At 40.0% G+C, this 20,684-nt stretch overlaps 1 protein-coding gene across 1 annotated transcript in view; it reads left to right on the plus strand.

Moving 5' to 3' along the window:
- The first annotated feature begins 19,764 nt into the window (after nucleotides 1–19,764).
- Nucleotides 19,765–20,684, plus strand: part of LOC104572448 (uncharacterized) — a 154,873-nt gene continuing 153,953 nt past the window's right edge. Inside the window, exon 1 of the mRNA XM_088521722.1 lies at nucleotides 19,765–20,118. Coding sequence (XP_088377848.1) covers nucleotides 19,969–20,118 — 150 coding nt within the window. The 5' untranslated portion in view covers nucleotides 19,765–19,968. The remainder of the gene's footprint in view (nucleotides 20,119–20,684) is intronic.

Here is a 20,684-nt window from a genome sequence, read left to right on the forward strand (position 1 = left end):
AGCAAGCTTGTTTTTACCTGACCTTTAGAGAACTGACTATCTTTTGGTGATTCGTGGGGGCTAAGGGTCTATGGAGCAGAGCTGTCAAGTTGTTTGGCTTAAGATTTAAGTAGGATCTTGAGAAGTAGGAACGTATTAAATACAGCATTGTTTTTTTTTGGAATTTCTATATGTTGATGTATGGGAGGAACTAACTCCCTCTCTCTGGCTTTTTAACCCTCCTGCAAAGAGCAGTCAGTATTGTCTAAGTGGTAGAATGTCACTGAATGCGTGAGAAAGAAGCAGCCGATAATGGCAGCATTCGATCATGTCAAGCTGATGAAAGACAAAATAATGGTGTGCCCTCTACGAGTTATTACTGGTAGTTTCCATAAAAGTTAAGTAAATGAAGTTTGAGGCTTGATTAAACCACATCTTCTCTTTCTTCTTGTGTGCCCAGGACAATACATTGTTTGCTGTGAATAGACCACCCGAGGGCTGGTCATGTGTTTTGGTAGAAATCATAGTTTTGTCAAACAAAGCAAAAGACATAATTATAGCTGTTTTTATATAAAAAAACTATTTTAATTATTATTGTGCTTTTCCAATTAGAAATGTGTTAAACAGTTGCCATTAAAAGTTTAAAAGCATTAAAACAGAAAAAAGCCAGAGAATTTGTTCTGTACAATAATCCTAATTTGTCTCAATAGCAGTAGAGCAGCAGGGCTATCTTTCTTTTCCTTTTTTTTCCCTCCAGAGTTGGGGGAGAGGGAGAGGGAGGATCTGATCTGAGGAGGGTGTTGGTGGGTTTCTTTCTTTTCTTTTCCTGATGAAAAATCAAATGAAAAAATGAAAATGAAAGTTAAAATATTTGTCTGAAATGTTATGGTCACAGAACAAAAAAGCTACTCTTGAAACTCTAATTAACTTCTTGTGTGATATCCGTACTACCTTGTCCTGTGCTTTGTCTCTACTGAGGTGTAATTTCTTGGATGTTGATGCTTGGCCAGTTTATTGTTGAGTACCTATGAGATAGACACAGGGTGAGAAAGGAGAATATACTATTCCTATGGAGTTGATGGGACTCCACACAGTGGGGACAAGGGAGATCCTTTCGAGAGACAGCTTTGTAGCCTCGCTTGACTGAGTGCCCTTTTGACTATAAACAGAGATATAAGATCTATGTGTTCGCATCCTCTAAAACATTGGCTCTTGTTTACAGACCTAGAATGATCATAAGGTGATGTTTCATCCAGACTGCTCTGAGGAAATCTGTTTGTCTTTCATGTTAGTTACTTTAAAGGTTTCTCCTCTTGTGCTGGTGCTTCTCCAGTTATAACAACTTATGTGTTGACTACAGATTGACCCTGGAGAATAATCTCTGCTCTGCAGAACTCTGTAATACTCCTACCTGTAGTGTAATCCACTTTTACTGTGGGGTTACTCCATGTATTGTCACCTTGACGCTGCATCTCCTTTGCTTATCCACTTTTTCCCATTGGTGTGGCATACTGGCTACACATCCCACATGTGAAGGGATTTGCATGCTCCTATGCAATTCTGCAGACACTGGTACACAGAACTATTTTGTGGTCCCTGGTTTGACTGGGTCATATCCCTCGGTTTGGCTGGGGCATGCTTTGGCATGTCTTTGCTGCAAAGTAGAAACTAACTTTGCACAAGTGAGGAGAAGCATCTCTTTATTTGTGCATCTGTTGATGGTGTTTAAAAGCTGTAACGTGGCTAATAAGTATTAGCTTCTGCAGCGCACCTGTAACTGGAGCACAGCACAAGGTGCTGCGAGGAGGAAAATACAGAAATAACTTTACTGATAACTGTAGATGGAAAGCTGGTTTCTGTACTTGCCAGGTATGCAAACTGAGGTGTTGCATCTTTTGTGCGCAATCCTCACTTCTCCGGAACTGCACACATGACTGAGTCCTGTACTGTTTTTGGCTCCTCTTGGGTCTCTTACGTTTCCTCACAAACTGCTTTGTTTTTGTGCTATTGTAGCATCTAAAGCCTCAGGCAGGGGCAAGCAACCCAGCATGATAAGGGCACTACAAACAGAGCAGCAAACATTCCCTAATTCCGGGCACTTTACAGTCCAAGCATTAGGAAAGAGGATACCCATGACTAGGGAGAAGATTATGACACTATTTTTCAACACAATAGTTATGGACACATCAATAGCCTAGTCTGGGACTAGATGTTTAAAACACATGTTACAACAATGGAATTTTAGTAATATATTTTTCCTATTGTATCTTTCCTGTTCTGGGTGGCACCTGATGTCTGCTGGGCTATTAAACTCCTTTAAGGTGAGCTGATATGTATTTTTTTCATTGGCTCTGCCACCACAAACATCTCTGGGTGTCACAGCTTCCACTGCAGCAGGGAGTAGGATTACAGTGGCACAGAACTAGCAGGCATAAAAGGCCAGTGAAATATGGAGACTGGAGCAGGGCAGCCTGGAGCATCTTCTGAATGTGCCGGGTCAGCAGCTGCAGGCAATATGGGTGGCAACAGATTTTTTTTTCCCCAATGGTTCTCCCACATTTGGGAATATGGTGGGAAAGCACCGGGAACCAAACCCTTGCCCTGTCTCTTCTCTCCCCACCAGCTGGGGGTCAAGGCATCTGCCCGTGCCTGCTGACTCCTCGTGCCAGGCGGGTTGGCACTGCAGGAGCTCATCAACTCCTTCTGCTTCGTGATGTAAATGTCTTTGCACTGTCAAATGCTCTGGGAGAAATCACCTGATAATTCATTCTGTTTCTTATCCAGAAAAGTAACAGTGCTATCACATTTATTTCCCAAGTAACAGAAATACTCATGAAAGAAGGGGAGGGAAAAAAAAAAAAAAAAAAACCTTTTTGCTCATTTATTTCCCAGTTTTCCCCCTCCCAGACATGGTTTGCTTTGTCAAGGTGTTTTTCAGGCTTGCTTTTGAAGAGCGCCACGTCCCAGGGAGAAACCTAAGACCGAAGAGACTTTTGTGCCGACAGATTCGCTCTGGCACCTGCTGCATGTGCCAGCAGCCCTCTCGTCAACGGGACGAGGACGTCACTGTCGCCATAGAGACGGCCACAAGGATATGGTTTCCAAAGGTGAAGAGAAGCTGGAGATTAGGAAGGTAAGGCTGGGTCTTTCTCTCAACTCTCCTGAAGGGTTTTAAAATGATGCCATTTGAAGGAATCTCCGAGTAGAGGGATGATCTACTGTATATTTTTGCACATATATGACTGTATTATATATTTATATATATATATAATATATATATATAATATATATATATAATATATATATATATACGCATATATATAAATATGCACATATATGCATATATGCCCTATTTCAGATAGGCATTAACAGGAGAATTAGTGCATTTTTTAAAACTTGTTCTGTTTGTACTCCCTCAATTAATTAATGTCTTTTACAGATGGTATAAAATGAGACTTCAGCTCTCTTTGAATTGTATTTTAAGAAACCATAAAATACTCACTGCCTCAAGATTTTATCTGCTTTGCACAGGAGCTGAGCGAGCTGTATGCTTTGTAAATTAACTTTGAATGCTTCTGCCCCTTTTCATGATCTTCCGCTATGCTTTAGCAATGGTGCAGATGTAAAGCAACGGTGAATGTTGACAGGCAAGATAGGGATCGATTGTGAGTCATTGTTTAACCATATGAAACTTTAAAAGACTGGGTTTATGTTGGTCTAGAACTGCTTGCAAATGATCTGTCCTTGCCCACTGCTGCATCAGTAGACAAAACTGCCTCTCCGGATGGCTTCCACCGTCTCTTACAGATATAACTTACTTTCAGTGATGCATGGACCTGTTTAAAAATGCAGTTAGCAAACACAGAGTCTCCCAGCAAGGTTCTGACTCCAAATCGCTGTTTTTCATATCTTGAACAGAAACAGTAGCTCTACAGCTGTGGCTCTGCACACTGGGTGTTGGGGAGGAGCTCATTTGACAAAGCCAACAGATGAATTAATAATGAATAACTCAGAAGAAATGCTTCAGAAAAGGTGGTAGGAGGCTCACAGAACTGGATGAGGACCTTGACTGTGATGCTGTACAGTGCAGGATGCCACTGCGGTGGAAGAGCCTACCTTCCTCCTCTGATCTAAAGCCAGGGGGACCAGGAGAAGCCCTCGAGCCCTCCTGATCTCTGCCTGGCTACCGCAGCTCTAGTTAAGCACAGCCAAAGCACAGCAGGCTTTTAATCGTGGTGCTCTCCTTGCCTTGACAGCTGGAGGAAGTTTGGCATGGGACCCAAATCTATTGGCTTTGTGTCAGCTTTGGGGCATCTTTCACGTTTTGGGAATCTCCTGTGAGGGGGGTACCACTGCAGCTGGAGCAAAGCTCAGAGCTCAACTGCTGATGCAGGCCACTCTGAGAGAAGCTTTCAGCAAGAATACGTGTGTTTTTTTTGCTATTTCTGGGCCTCTTTGATTTTATAAATAACAAGTAAAAATTACAGTATTTACTCCATGGCTGGATTTTCCTTGGGTGTTTTTGCATGTGCATGTAATGTCATTTTTATTTATTATTCCTACTGCTGTTACCACTCACACATTTTCTGCAAACAGAGCAAGAGTGGTCTGTCTTTTTAGCAGGTATACAGTCCAACCACTGTGTACAGAAAAGATAGCAGAGGATACAGAAAGAGTGAGAGGTTCAAGAAAACCCTGAAATATTATTGCTCAGATTGCTGTTGTCGAATCTGCCCTCTGAACTGTTGTAATACATGTATTCTTGCTGCTGATGAAAGGAGTGTCTTGGGTGCATCTGAAGAAAAGAAAAATCTCAATTTGCGTGCAACTGGGTTTTGCATTTTGGAGACATGCAGGTAACTGGCTGACTTTTCTGACAAAGCGTGTGTTTAACTGTGTCTGATGACTGTTGCAGGATTTTGCCTACCCGGATTTTAGTCATTCATCTTGACTTCTGTTTCAAGAATCCTCTGACCAAAATGATTCTTGATATCAGTATGAAAATCTGTGTTGGTTAACTTTCAGCTTTGACTCACTTTTTTGGATCAGGCCCTGTCTCAATTACTCTCTCCTCATTAATTGTTTGTTCATGCTTTTTAGGGAGAACAGAAACTGCAGTTACATTAGATCTGGAGTTCATTCAGTTCAGATCCCTGTCTCCTGTGCAGATGATCTCCAGTTGCTTCTGAGAAAAAAAAAGAAATCCTACATTAGGCAAAAAGGATTTAATCTGCTATTCTTTCTAAGTTCTAATAGAAATTGAGCTACAGTATTTCTTTAATAAAAATATTTTTAAAATGTAACAAGTGAATATTTCCACCTGTGTAGTTATCCTATCTCTTTTGTAATTCTGTTAAACTGTTTGTCTTCATGTCATAATTTGTCAAGTGATTTTCAACTCTACCTTCTCACCAAAAGGATTTCTTTTTAGTTTTTGACTTTTCCATCTACGCTTTGTTGAATATCCTCTGTCTCTTGTAATACAAGAGAAGTAAACTCAGAATCCTGCTGATATTTAAGCCTGGCGCATCGAGTATTTTGCATATTTATTTGGTGCTTTCTTAAACAGATAAACTTCTTGATCCTTTTCACTTGTGGTGTTTGCCTCTGCAATTCTCACTCCTGGTGGTATTAAACTTAGGTATGTGTTCTTCAGTAGGTGAAAATTACTCCAGTAGGAAATGAAGGAGCAACTGAAAGACTAGAAGTTTAATAGTTCTCTGAGAAGGTAACTACCAGAGGAGATTATGAGAAGGATAGATGAAAGATTGTACTGATGCAGAAGCCACCTTTGATGAATCACTGTAGGACTCAACAGCAGCCCAGCCTAGAGCCCTACTCCTTCTGGTATGTTAAATCTGTTGCTCCTCTACCCGTAGGTCTCCTTTGCTACTGCTCACCCTATTTGTTCACTTCAAAAATCATCTCTTGACAGATAATATACAGTCTTTTTCTCTTGGAGAGAGGAGGGAACAACATCTATTCAGACAACTACTTTTTCTCTCCACTCCACCTTGGTTTATTAGGGGACATATAATTTCCATTTCTTGCTGCACTTGGCCATCTGGGGGATATGGTCAATGCTGTGTCTGGATTTTGTGCTATAGTAAGAGTTGCTTTCTTCCTCACTGCAACAGGAGTACTTATTTGTACCCACTTTATGCCATAATCTATCAAACAGTATAAGAGATGAAGCATCTTCATCTATATTCCTTGTATTGTCATGTCCTGGTCGAATTTCTTGGGGTTTTCTTTGGCTTAGGCTGTTAAGTTAGGCCACAATTTGTTGTTTCTTTCTGTTTTGAGGATAAGGGAGTATTTATCTGAAAACATTCTGTTGTGGTTGCTGCCATGCTGATAACTTATCGATTTTTCTTGAAAAGATAGGTCCAAAAGGATGCAAAACCGATGCAGGGCATGATTTCAGAATACAGAGCTGGCTAATATTTGCTAACAACATCTCTGGCCATGGTGATCGCTATCCAAAAGCAAGTAATGCTTTCTTTCTGCATGCTTTCTTTCATAAGTTATATGCTTGGGTTTTGCCAATTACCTTTTAAGTTCAGCTTTTTGTCTTTCAAGTGACCATCAAGATATCTAGTCTGTTTATTTTCACCTACACTCATTGTATATTGGAGGATGAATGAGATAAAGAAGCTGTTCTGAGTGCCCAGCATTACAGTGAGGATATACAAAGGTGTTTTTTTTTTTTTTTCCAATGAACAAATGGGTTTCTGGAAGGATTTCTGAGACTGTGGTAACTCCACTGTGCTGTTGACCTTCCCCTCAGACTGGGCTCCAGTCAGTGAGGATAAATTTGTAGGCAATCCAGTCAGGATTTTTCCATGACATAAGAGAATTATGAGGAACTCCAGGCTCTGAAAAGATGACTCAGTGATGCTGGTGCTGAGTTAGACCTATCACTGTACCCATTGCCGAGGCACGCAGTCCGCACCCAATATCATCCTCTGCCCACACAAATGTGTCATCTATCTGAGCACAATTGGAGTGTTCATATCAGAAGCATTTAACTGCCAAAATTATCAGCAAAATTTGTAAAAAGTTGTGATCTTCCTCCAACATTTCATGTATATTCCTCCTCTTTTTTTTGTCCCTTCTTTGGATCTGTTATACATTCTAAGGGATTATGCTCTATGTGTAGGTCTGTTCGGGAGAACTGCATGTGCAAAACCATTTATGAACCATGGTATACTTGTGGGAGGGACCCACTGAGCTAAAATAATATATAGATTAGAAATCGATCCTTGTTTGTTTTGGATGAAATAAGTAATCTGTATTAGTGGAATTGATAAAGGCTCTTCACTGGCATGATTAGTCCAGGATCAAAAAGTGGCCTTATCCGGCATCCTATCTATAATCAAGTCATACTAGAATTAGCTTAATTTAGTTCTGTGGAATTTAGCAGTGTGAAATTCATTCACTGTCACAATGCTCTGTAAAAGAGTCTGTGAATTCATTCACATACTAGGGAAAAAAGGCTTCCCAATCTAAAGGGATATGAAGACATATCTTTTATGGTTGTATATTACACTTCCAGATGTAGCAGAGATCAGACTCTTACAGGGTCTAGATCAGGATTTGTGTGCATATGGCTGCATGCACATGCATGTCTTTGAGACTGGGAACTGAGAGCAACACTGCCATGAGGTGTCCTAGGTCTTTTTTGAAAGTATAAGGCCTCCAGAGATCTTTCAGAGAATGGGAGATCAGAAGTTTCTTTAGACAAAGTGTAATCTGACTTTGTCTTAAACCAAAGTTGAAAGCCAAGGCCATGGCTCATGAGAATAGGATGGTTTCAACAGAAGAAACAGAGGATACCTGATCTCCTTGTGAGAGAGAGAGCTGCTCTAGGTGCTCCTGATAGACCAATTGCTCCCTAGCTCCAAGCAGCCTGTTACGTGCTATGAGCAGCTATTAGAAGGGAACAGAAACAGCGAAAATTAGTTTCCCTAGTCTTCTCCTTGCTCAGAGGCTGGGAGACTTATATCTTCTGTGGCAAGGATATGTGGAGGTGTAGCAGGTTAAGGAAAAGCTTTAGAGCAGCTGTCATGACAATTTTCTTTATTCTCTTTGTTTTGACCTATAATCTCAAAAATGACCAACATAATGAGTTTGCAGTGAAGATCTGGGAAAACAAACAAACAAACAAAAACACAAAAAACAAACAAAACCTTCTGTGAACTGAAACCAGCAGGTTTCACAGAGTCCTAGTTATGAACCTAGTCATAGTTGAGTCACATCCTGCCTTACCTGACATTGCACAAATGATCCAGAGAAAACAGTGTGCTGTGACTCCTCTATGGTAATTTAAATGAGAAGGATGTTTGCTGGCATGCATTTCTCAACACGCGGTACAGCAAAACGCTCTTCTGCAGATCTGTCAGCAAAGACTGGCAGAACAAAGGAAGCTTAGGTATTAATCTGGAATAATGGACAAAAAGCGGCAGGAAGAGCTGAAAAGACTGAAGTCTTGTGACTTGTAACAATTTTTACTGGAAAGCCAGGCACACAAGTTTTACTTGTTCCCAAATGAGTCTAAATTATTCAAATAGTATTTAAGAAACAGCTTACTTTATTAATGGCAGTAATACAAAGGAAGAGGCAAGATCTTTATCAGTAATCTTTACCTAGGTTTTATTTAGCTTTTGTATATAAAGATATTTAAATATAACTGTGTGAGCACACACCATGCTGTGTTGTTTGCATCTGAGTTATTAAGATACTGTTACATGGGAACAGGAACATGTAGAAGTGAAGAATTTTAATTCCACATCTCCAAACACAAGTGGGGGTTTGGCTTAACACAGCATGCAGCATTGGCTGGGGGACTAACACTATCATCAGACCTGTGACATCTGGGGTCTGAAGTCTGTTTTAGTTCAGGGAGAACCTGCAATTGAAAAAAAAAAAAAAAGTTTATCCCACAAATCAGACTATTAGTGTAAAATGATTAGTGGTGTGGACAGCGACTTAGAGTGCCTGAAGATGTGGCATAAGTTTGCTGTCAACATCCACCCTTTTTCTCCCCTCATCTGCTATTGCTTTGTGTAAGAACAGGCAAATTCGCTGTTGATACAAAGTTCAATACAGTCTTTGTTGCTATGAAAACTGGTTTTCATGTGGCCTCCTTTTTTCCATATCCAAGATCAAGGCAACTTGTTTTTCACCCACACCTGATTTCTCAATTTCCTCTATTTCTCCTTTCAAGTTTCCTTGTGCCATATAGAGCATCTGCTAATGTATAGTAACTTTCTGCACCTGTATTTCTGTCGGTTTAGGACACTGGAATAGATTTTCCTCACTCTGGCATGTTAGGATACAAACTGTGCCCCTGGGTTGAGCTCCAGAAAGTTATGCAGTAGCACCAACTGCAGACAGGGTGAAAGAAACTGCTTTCAAAGCTTCTTGTCAGCATCAAGGCTGAGCATTAATGGTCCAGGCCGAAGCAAATTCTTTGACGCCCTGATATGAAACCAGCCTGTTCCCGTTGTCTGAGTGCCAAAGGAAGCTGTTTCTTACTTGATGAATAAAGTATGAAGTGTAAATTTCACAATGAGACTTATGCAATTACCTTGCAGGTTTTCAGGAGAAAGGCAACGGTGTGTTTGTAGTCAGCTTGCACCCAGCTGTCAGCATGTGGGTTAAGATTTCTTTTTGAAGGATGACATGCAGGCTCTTCCTTGGTTGAAACTGAAGAGTTATGTTTTACTAAAACTCTTCCAATTATTTCCTTCCTCTGCCTTCTATATCATTTGTATCCTTTTTTTTAAAAAAAAAGTTTTTTTTTTTTTTTTTAAAAAAAAAGGAATAAGATCCCTGTTTCCCATCAGGACCCTTGCAATGAAAAACTCATAATGTCAGTACCAGGCTCTGTTTCTCATGCCTGCGAAGTTCAGTGGAATTAATACAGTGAAACTTTACTGTTAGCAACATAAAGCTACCACCTTAAAGGCTCAACACATCTTCCTTCCATCCAGAAGTATGGACTGCAAAAATCTTTAGCTTAGTAACATAGATGGTTATGGTTTAATGGCATTAAGCAGTGTATTTAAAGCAAGGACAGCATACTATAAAGTTAATAGTGTGCTACTGAGGCCTAGTGCTCACATGATATTCATTACCATCTTGGTCACATTGGCAGGGTTTATTACAAATGAAAAAAGAAACCCCCCAGATTAAAAGCAAGCAATGGTTGGACTTCCTTCTTAGTTTTTTGAGTTGAACATCCAAAATATGTTCATCTGATGCAAACAAGTGACTGAATGAACTGTGTGTGACTAGGCAGGTAGAGGACAGACTTTCTGTCCATTGCCCTGCAGTGATGCTATTGTGGAGGACTTTTGGGACTTTTTGAAGTTCTACCAGGTTTTGCTTGGGAAGTGGCTTGCCAACACATGGCTCACTGCAGCATCAAGTCCTGTAATGGCTCATATTTTGTTTTGCTTTCTTTGGTCTTAATTAACTCAAGCACCTGGCTGTCACAAGAAAATATTATAGGAAAGAGTCATTGGCATCACTGACAGCAGAGAGATGAAGATATCTCCAGCTCTCTAGTTCTCTGGGAACATCTTCTAAAACTCTTGAAAGCTTTAAGATTTGACGTTCTTAATACATATATATAAACAAGGCCCCTGCCCCCCCCCCAAAAAAAAAAAAAAAAAAAAAAAAAACTTTTAGGCATTCTTTGTGCATCACAAGGAAGAACAACAGGGCAAAAATCCTTCTTTTTGCCATGAAGATTATGTCTTTGGAGAGCACAAAGTGTTTAAAGTAACTAACCAAAGGCTCAAACCTATAGGAAAATTGGTGATTTTATACTAAGATGTCATTCTTTTATGTGTTCAGGAGAAAAATGGAGAATTCAGAATTAAATTCAGAACTAAAACAACAGTTATCTAGGATACAGTTTCCCTTTGCTATATAATAAGTTTTAGCTAGGAAGAGAACATCAGTGGGCCAGAGTCTGGCAAAAGCATTCTAAGTCATATACATTGCATTTTACAGTATGCCACTACCTTCCTTTTGTGAGGCCTAAAGCAAAGACAAAAACATGGGCCCGGGCCACCTGGAACTGAAGATGTGTTGAAGGTCATTTCTAAATCTTTAGGAAATAGGTTAATTTTTGTATAAAGTTTTGGTGAGCAGGAGGTTGGATCTACAAAACGAACCAATTCCAGACATGCTGAGGAAGAAATCACCCTACTGTCAGGAAGCTGCGATACTAAGACTGGCTCTAAACAACTAATCCTTTGTATAAGAGAATTATCAGGAGGTGAGTTTGCCTCCAGACTATGATTTCAGAGTTTTAACCCAAATGTGGTGCTGATGATAATGCCAAGAAATCTGACTGGCTGCTCTCTTCCAATGTTAACTTTCATATTGTTACAGATGGGAAGATCCCATAGAGCATATAAACCAGGACTTGATACTTTTGTGTTGTGCTACTTTGTCCTAATGTCTTCCTATGGCTAGGAAAAGGAGAAAAAAAGGAGATTAATTCTGTCTCACTGTTGATATGTGTATGCTTCCTGTGAATTATGTGATAGGGTAGCACTGCATAGACTCATACCATCACTTCCGTGTGGATCAAGGCTTTGATTACCTCTTCAACAACTTCTAGGAACCTGAGAGTGAGATTGAATTTCTGAGAATTCAACATGGGCTTATGCAAATTCTTGTTGTCAGTTCTCAGTGTTAACTATTTGGAGAGTAAGGTGACTTTACAGAGAAGGAAGTAAGACAAAGGTATTTTCAATTATCCTGAGGAAAAAAACACAAGAAAATGCATATTTATTTTAGTTTGCAGTATAAATGATGCTTGTCAATTGTCTATTCACTCAAGGCACATACCTGTGTGAATTTTAACACATAAAGCGTTGCTTCTGCTGTTTCTATTGGCTTTTCTGGATTTTCTGAGATTTCTGATCTTCCTTAAGTTTTGGACAGGAATTCTGTATTACCGATAGCATGCCCCCAAATTTTTCAAAACCAATGCTTATCTCGTTGATGCCTCATATGTGCTCGTCATAGTGTCATGTGCAGGCTGTGGCTGGGCACTGTAGAATGACAAAGTTCCTCTATTCTGAGAAGTTGCCTCTCATCTATAGCTTTAAGTTATACTGAAAGACTACTGGTAAGATATTTTTAATCTGTTGAGTGTAATTTTTGATACCGTGAACTACCTAAGCCTATGTGAGTAACAGAAATGAGTCAGAGTAATAAGAGCGTGTGCATTACCTTGTGTTATAATAGGACCCTGTTTAAGTCTGTGGTAAGTCTGTGTCGCTCTTAACATTTGCATGAGGGAGGCTTCTGCTTTGAATGAACTAAGGCTAAAAATAAAGCATGGCTGAGATTTCAGATGCAAAAGAGCTCACTGTGAACTCTCAAAGTCACTTCAGTGCTTTAAGCTTTTTGAAGAATGACTGGTCACCCGTTTCCGGAACTAGTCTTACCCTCACCAAAGTAAATAAGAAATAACACTTGCAGGTCAGTGAAATTAGACCAATGTGAAATTGTTGAAAATGTTAGAATGAGAACCTTCAAAAAACCTCAGAGGGAGGAGGAAGGATGAGGAATAGACATAATGCAAGCATAAACATGCTTTTCTAGTTCTGTAGAAGTTCTTACACATTCTCTTCCTAATGGGTATATTCTGCAAACAGTCCTAGTTGGGAGTAAGTTTGTTTATTAGTTCAGCATATTCAATGAAGTAAATCATGCAAGCAAAGAGAAGTATGTGTATAGGTGTTTTCCAGAACTAGGACCTATATGGTTACAGAGTATAGTGGAGTGTTCCCCTTTTCAAAATATCTGTATTTTATTCCATTTTTTACATAACATGTTTTTCAAAATGGAGAATAATTATATAATCATCCAAATTAGTCCCTTTGGGGAGTGGCGGTTGTAGTGGTATGTAAGAATATCCTTTATACTTTAAGAAAAAAAAAAATCCTTTATAGACAATGAGTGTGTAGACTACAGTATCTTAAATGAGGAAATGACAGGCTTTGTGAAGCTCTTTTTGAAAATTCTTTTGTAATAGCGAATGTTGCAGTATTAGAAGCCATTTTTAGATTGAACTATGGATGTGTGACCCATGCTAGGAAAACCAAAACACACTTTTTCTTCAACCAAGATGCTGAGGAAACACCTTATTCTGTCTCAGCTTATCTGTTTCCCAAGTGACACTGGCTTGTCCTGGGAAGCTACTACAATCCATCCTTACAATCCATCCTGCAATACATTCTTAAAACCTTGAAAGACTTCACAGATACCAAAGGCTTTTGCTTATTATTTACAAAAAAGAGCTGAACTTACTGCCTTACCATTTACTTTGAGGCTGCCCTAGCCTGAACCTGAGTGAGCAGCTCTGGGGCAGGCTGTCCACACTGCCTGCTGCATGGGCAACCAGCAGGACTGTTAGTGGCACATGCTTTGTGGGGAGCAAATGGCATCCAAGTAATGTGACAAGGGAGCAGGTCTGCCCTGCTCCTTGGATGGTGGAAAGATGAAAAGAGGACAAGAGGATATGCTATTCGTGAGTATCCTTAGCTGAGACTGGTGGCTCTTTGGGCATGGTAGCATGGTCAAACTGTCTAACACGTGCCCTTGTCACCGTTACATACTACCTTGGTGATTTTCCTCTGCCCCCTTTTTAATTGATAACAGCTATTGCAATAAGAGCTAGCAGATTTTATTCTATATAGTTCTGTATTCATCAATTAATATAATTTTTTCTCTGCTCTGATGATTGAAGAACAGGTCTATTTCCAGATCCTTGGTTAGCAGTAAACCCTGATGTCATTACAGGGTATAGTTTCTTCAGGGTATGTTTTCTCTGATGGAAAAGCTTGCTTGCAGACCTCCTTTTTTACCTTGTTGGAGTTCCTCGGTGCCCTTGTCGTGGTGCAGGACCACAGTCATTGGCAGGACTACTGAAGTGGTTCAAGGCAAATAATAAGGAAAAGTTTTGGGGGAGATCGTTATTTTTAACCTAGCAGAGCTCTACAGCTGTAACAGCACGATAAGGCCATAGTGAAGAGCAGCCTTGGGAGCAGGATACCAGCTTGGGAGGGGAAGGGGGCAGGGAGCAGCCACTTGATGAGCTGCTTCGTTACTGAGAGTAACATGTCACAGGATTGCTTGCTGAGTCTTCCAGTTGATCAGATGATATGGATGCTACATGGAGAGCATCTCATTTTTACAACCACTATATTGCTTAGAAGCTGCTTTCAGGCTTACTGCATGTATATGCAGTCTACCCTAAAATGCATGAATTTTACCAAATTGTTCTTTGGTTTTGATTGTTTTTTGCCTATTGAAGGTTTCATGATTACTATTTTTCACTTGTAATAAATGAAATATTATTAGCATTTATTTCAAAAGGAGTTTTGGTTCAAGACTTCAAACCCCAAAGTCAAAATTCCTATCGCTAGCTTTTAGGCTGGCCCAAAGAAACTTAGCAGATAGCCAGACTGACCAGAGGTTACTCAATTTAAAGTATGCCAGGCATGACTTGAATTTTCCAATTTCTATTGGTTGAAAACTAATGGAAAGATTTATAGACTGTTTAGTCCTGTCCCTAGGTTTTATCAGCTAACTGTATCTTAAAACACAAGCTGCAACTTGCTTTAGTTGCTAATCAGAGTATATCTTTACACAATACCATTTCTATTTGTAATACCTCTCTTGGTCTGTCTTTCTGTGCAGCACTACCTCAGTTTCCTTTCATTTGTACTCGATGCTTATGTCTTGTTAACAGACACCTGAGAGAAGAATGCATTCACTGGGTTGAATTTATTGATATGTGTGTACAGTCGATGTCATCTGGAATATAGAACAAAATAAGAAGGAATATTATGAATGTATAAACAAATAGCCTATGTTGTTTCATGTTGATGCATATATGACACTAATCCAGAAACTCATGCCAGAGGCAAGTGAAATATGTTTTGAAGCGCTAGAGGTACTCCTTCTGGGACAACTCATATGGTATGATTTCTGTCTCTTTGCTTTCAGTCAAACTCTACCGATCTATTAACAACAATATTGATATCTGGTGGTATAACTGTGGCAGCCGTTACAAGATGTATTTCCTTGTCTTTTTCAGTGTATCCTTGCTTGTAATTTGCTTAATTTCAAGAGAAGTAGAAGATCAGAAAAAAAAAATTGTAAAATACTTTTATATACATCAGTATAAAAATTTAGCCTATACCAGCAAAATCAACTTCTTATTAAAGATTGTATGTGAAGTCTGTATTGAAACTTTCCTGGAACGTAATTCTCCAGCAATCACAGGTTCATTCCCTAGAGTAAAAGAGTACATAAAATTAATTTCTGTGTATTTGGGTTTTCTTTGTATTGGTAATATTTGAAAACAGAGAACGAGTAGTAGAAATTCATAAGGAAGTCCTGAAATCCATGGCTATTGCATAAGTAAAATAATGAACTAATGACTCCCTGAAAATAAGTTGCACATACCATTTGAAAAAACTATAATATTTGCCACTAAAATATTTGCAGGCATGTTTCACAGACTGTGAATGTTCTCTATTTGTCCAGCCTTTTATTTACCTTTTGCTATGGCAGCCCCTTAGATTTTATAGTTGTTTTTTTCATGCACAGTCAAAATCATTCACTGACTCAGCAGTCTCAATACATATATGTACTTTAGATTTGATGAACCATTCAATACTTTTATTGGTGTGTTGCTTTAGTTCGGAGATCGTGTTGTTTGAGATTTTCAAAATACAAAAGCCTTTTTTAGAAAATAATAATTTTATTTTCACTAGATATGGATTAGAATGTTAGGGGGGAAGGAAGAAGCAAGAACAGTAGTAACTTTGGGGTCACTGGTACCATGAAGTTGTCTCTTGTGGGGTCAGTGGAAATCTACTGCAGCTGGGGATGTTAAGAAGAAAATGTGGAGTATTGGTGAAGTCTATATGAGCCAGTGTGCATCTTAGGCCATGGGCAACAGAATGAGAATATAATATCTTAATGGCAGTTGGTGAGAACGTAGAGTGGTGGAGTTTAAAAGAACTTAGTATATGCATACTATATAAATATGTATGTTATACCTCATTGGCACTGCCCGTCCTATCCTCCCAGAAGCTAGAAGTGGAGAAGCTGGGACACTGGGATGCCTTCCTGAGAAGGGGAAAGCTCTGAGACATGGGCCATGAAGAACGAGGGCACAGGGCCACTTGGGTGGGATGAGCTCGCCCTGATGCTACAGGGTGCTTGTGTAGCAGACAGATACTGCAAGGAAAACAGCCTTCTTCCTGTTGGCCCTTCACTGAGTCCCTTTGATGGTGCTGCCTGCTACTCGATGCTTGGAGCTGCTTCTAAGCTGTACAGTGAGCAACTGTGCCAAAGAGGAGCCTGGTCAAATGTACCAGCTTGGAAGGTTGTGGTAACATCTGGATCGCTTCCCATCAGGGCTGGCGTTTAGTTTCGGCTGTTCCCCATGCTGACTCTCCAGTGATGGTGACTAAGGATTTCTTTGCCTCATAGACCAACTCTGGAAGTCTATAAGGAAATGACAGCATGTGAGCCAAGGTCCAAAACACGGTAACAAGTGACTATGTGTGTGCGTCTTTCCACTCAGTTGGGAATAGAGGAACAAAGACTCAGAAACCAAAGTTTGATATTTTTCATTTCTATGGCAGGTGCTGCAAAGATGTAGCAGCACGTGCCAGGTTCTTTCATCCATCGTCTCACACCTTTGCAGACAGAAATATCATTTTATCTGTCTACTTTTTCAAAAACATGGGAAAGAGTTCCAAGCATTACAATTTACCAAGAAAACAGACTAAAAATTAGCTTAATATTAAGCATGTCGATGATCTCTGATAAAACCCTATTTGCAGTAAACTCTTTTTTTTCCCCCTGGTTGTAACTAAAAAAAAAAAAAAAAAAAAGAAAGAAAGAGAGAGAGAAAGAAAAGAAAGCATCTGAGATTACTTTGGAGGACCTGCTCCCAAAATTGCTGATTAAAGAAGGATAAGTACTTAGCTTAAGGCTCCAGAGGTCAACTCTGCTGAATTAAGTGACTGATGGCTTCCCATCACCAGAGGTGCAATTTTCCTTCCCAAAACACTTTTTTAAGAGAAATGCTGTCCAGCTGCTATTTATGAGAGTCCAATAGGAATTGCAAGTAGGCAGTTACTGTTATCATTTACTCACCCGTTTCTGCCAATATTGTAGCACTGGGAGCCTGCAACGCTGCTGCTTAGCATGAGATAAATTGTGCATGAGGTCGAGGTGGGAGGGAAGCGAGGGCAGCCCCTGCCAGGGCTCCCGCTGGGCACCCAGGAGCTGCCCGTGGGCTCGGAGCAGCACCCATACATGTGCCCACACGCTTGGGAGCCCTTCAAGGGGATGCTGCTCAAGTGGCTACAGATGAGACTGTTTTACGGCTCCGTTTGCAAACCTGCATTGCATACAGGCTCTCCCTATAGCCCAAGTGATTTCCAGTAAATTATTCAGTATAAAGTATCGGCTAGCCTGAGCAAGAAGTATCTTGGCCTGCATCAGTAGAAGGAGCTGGTGTTTTGGTCCTTCCAGAACTAACTTCTCAGGAGGTAGTCGGTGAAATTTTGGCGCTATGAGGCACTGCTTCTCCCTCTACTTAGTGCCTCTGGTTTTGTATTAAAATAGATTATCCTGTTGAGGGAAAAATAGTATAATTGCAGATTAAGGAAAAAAGATTTGAGTAAGTAGATGTTTTTAACTTAATATTTTGTGTTTTTTGTTTTATTATACTTAAACAGAAATAACTAAAGCCTACCCCTACATTTTGCAAAAAAAAAAAAGACTAAGCAAAATATCTGGCAGGACATAGTAAGTTTTGTGTTGTCTTTTTGATTGACTAAAAATTGTAAATATGAACTGCAGGTTGAAATAATGCTAACGGTTCAACTAAAGAAAAGAGGTTGATGGTGTTAGGCCTCTCTCAACACTAGGTAATGCTATGTTGAATGTGCTACCCAAATAGTTTTTTTTTTTAATGATCTTTTTGTTATGTTCATTTCAAGAAAGCAGCAAAGAACTTCCCCACCCAAACAAACAGAAAGTAAGGCACTAATGATAATAATGCCCCACTTAACTAACTATTTATATATCATTGTATTTGCTTGCCTAGATTTGTCAATCACATCCTTTAAATTAAGATGAGACTCCAAATCTTTCCATTCAGGTTTTGGATTTCTGGCACTACTGTGGCTTTGAGAGAGTCCTTATGGCTGCATTTCTGGCTCCTCTGCAAATAGCAGATGTTGACCACGGATGAAATTGTTTAATTTACAGCTTACTTTTTCACTAGTTCTTCCTTCCAATAATGGCCCTCTTTCTGCTGGTGTTTTCTTTGGATTCTATCCTTAGAAGGAGGAAAAATCATTTCAAGCTTTTATTGTCTTTGATTTGCTTAGGCTCACCCTTTTTACTGTTCTCATTTGAACCACAATAAATACTTCTCTAAAAGAGAAAATTATATAAATGGATCCTGATGTCACGCCATTGGACTCAAAACTAGTTATCAACTGCATTCAGTGGAAGTGCAATGAGGTTAGAGTGACAGCGGAAAAAATGATGGAGATTCTGCCTTGGCTTGAAACCCATCCTGGATTTTGGAGCTGGGACTCCTGGGTTCTGTTTTTGGAGACATACAAGGACTAGATACATGACCTTAGGCTACCTGCGTGACTTTGTTTTAAATGTCACAGAATGCCATGGAGCTGAGGAATCACATCCCCATTTTTACAGTAGCTGTGGGGTTTTACACAGGGGCTGTTTGAGTAGAAGGGGCTGCAGGACTAGGAGAATCCCCAGGAATTGCAGTGCCCATAATAACAGCAATGACCTTGGCACTCAGAGGAGGGCACCCAAATCGAGGAGGGATGGCAAAGGTCAGCAGGCTCTCAGCATCAACAAGGTCTGGACAGAGCTCAGCATGTCATTCATTACCAAACGATGAAAGCCACAATGCGGCCTTTTTCTGCATTTGTGGCATTTGTAGCTCTCTTCACTGTGCATTGTGCTGATTTCAATGAAATTTAAGCGTATACTTAGAATTAAGCACTTTGCGTGCTGCCCTCAGGAGAGAGAGTTTCTTCAAGTAGGGCCAAACATGTACTTTGCACAGGGCATCTTCTGACCCAGAAGGTCAGTTAAAGCTCTTGAGGGGCCCTTAGGGGATATTTTTAATTGTTCAAAGTCTTGTTTTGTTTTCAGGCTCTGCAAAATAATCCGAATGTGTGTTTGCATAGATGCATACGGAAAAGCTGGCACAGAAGAAAACTCACAGTTCATTGTGGTTCAGACTTTGCAACTGTGGGGTCAGAGTGAATTTGCCATTGCTTTTGGTGACAACAGGGGCAAGCTGTCTAGCCATTTTGTATGGTTATATATGTTTTTCCCACAAAGGAATAAAAGTAGCTGGTGTAAAATCCAGGCATTTTTGATTATATGATACGTAACTTGTAAAATTATTGTGTGTTTTCATAAGGGTTTTTAACCTCAGAGCAGGGAATAATTTCCATTCTTCTAAGGGAAATCCCAGCACAGGGAGATAGGCAGAGGTAATACCCGTCTAGATGTAGGTTCACAGAAGCATTTGTAAGTCCAGAGGGTTGGGCATTATAATACTCAGATTAGGTGTATTCCACAGCAAACTCTGCATCATTTTGGGAGTTGCTGTCTGCTGGTAGAAATTGCCCATTTCTGGGCTGATTCTGTCCTTTCCTCATGTCCTTGTTGGTGTTATTTCGCCTGAGCCTATGCTACTTTTTTGTTAGAGGATTTTGTTTGTTTGTTTTTTTCTTTTCTTGTCCTTAGCCTGTTCTGATGCAAAGTTGTTTTCATGAAGATGAAGTGAAGAAACAATACCATATCCTCATTATGCTCTTGGGCTAGGCAGGAGCAGGGACTGCTGCAGGCAAAGACCCTGCCTGGCAGGTCTTCCAGATGGGTGCTCTGCAAATCTGCGCGTTAAACCTAAAGGCCTTAATGACTGTGTGCAGGTTGAAAACTCAGATGTGCTCCCTGTCTTTTGTTGCAGGAGGAAGTGTTTTGTGCCTTAGGTCTGAGAAAGGGCAGGCTGGCATGGAGAAAGAGGTAAGTGAATAAAAAAATCCAACTTAATTAATCTGGCTATTTCTAAGTATTGCTATTTCATAATATTTTTTTGCAGTGTAATGAGAGAGAATTTAGCAGACACATAGACTCCTTTAAAGCACTGACAAGTCAAGGGGATGATTAACGAGAATAGTAGACAATATAATGGTAGGAGAAGGCCCACGGAAGTTAAACAAAAGTGCCTTCAGAATTTCGAGAATTCCCATGATCCATAGTAGGACCTCATTGTGCTTGTCTACTGTTTCTATTTTTGATTAGATTTATAAACACAGCACCACATATTTTCATGTGGCTCGTAGCCTGGGGGCAGAGTGAGATTGACTGCGCTGAAACTGTGAGGCTTGTGAATTTCGGGCAAAGGATAGAGTGAAATAAGTAGTGTAATTGTTTGTGTGGAGTGACCGTGGGACCTCCTCTGTTCTGAATTACACATGGTTCAACCCTTTGACCTAACCAACCTCGGCAATGCCTGGTAGATCTCCTAAAGCTGTGCTGAAAGGTCCTATCAGTGACATGTTGGAACATTATCTGTCATGTGAGATGTG

Source organism: Tinamus guttatus, unplaced genomic scaffold (genome assembly GCF_059628265.1).
Source record: "Tinamus guttatus ecotype Peru unplaced genomic scaffold, ASM5962826v1 Tinamus_guttatus_pri_ptg000131l, whole genome shotgun sequence".
Classification (NCBI taxonomy): Eukaryota; Metazoa; Chordata; class Aves; order Tinamiformes; family Tinamidae; genus Tinamus; species Tinamus guttatus.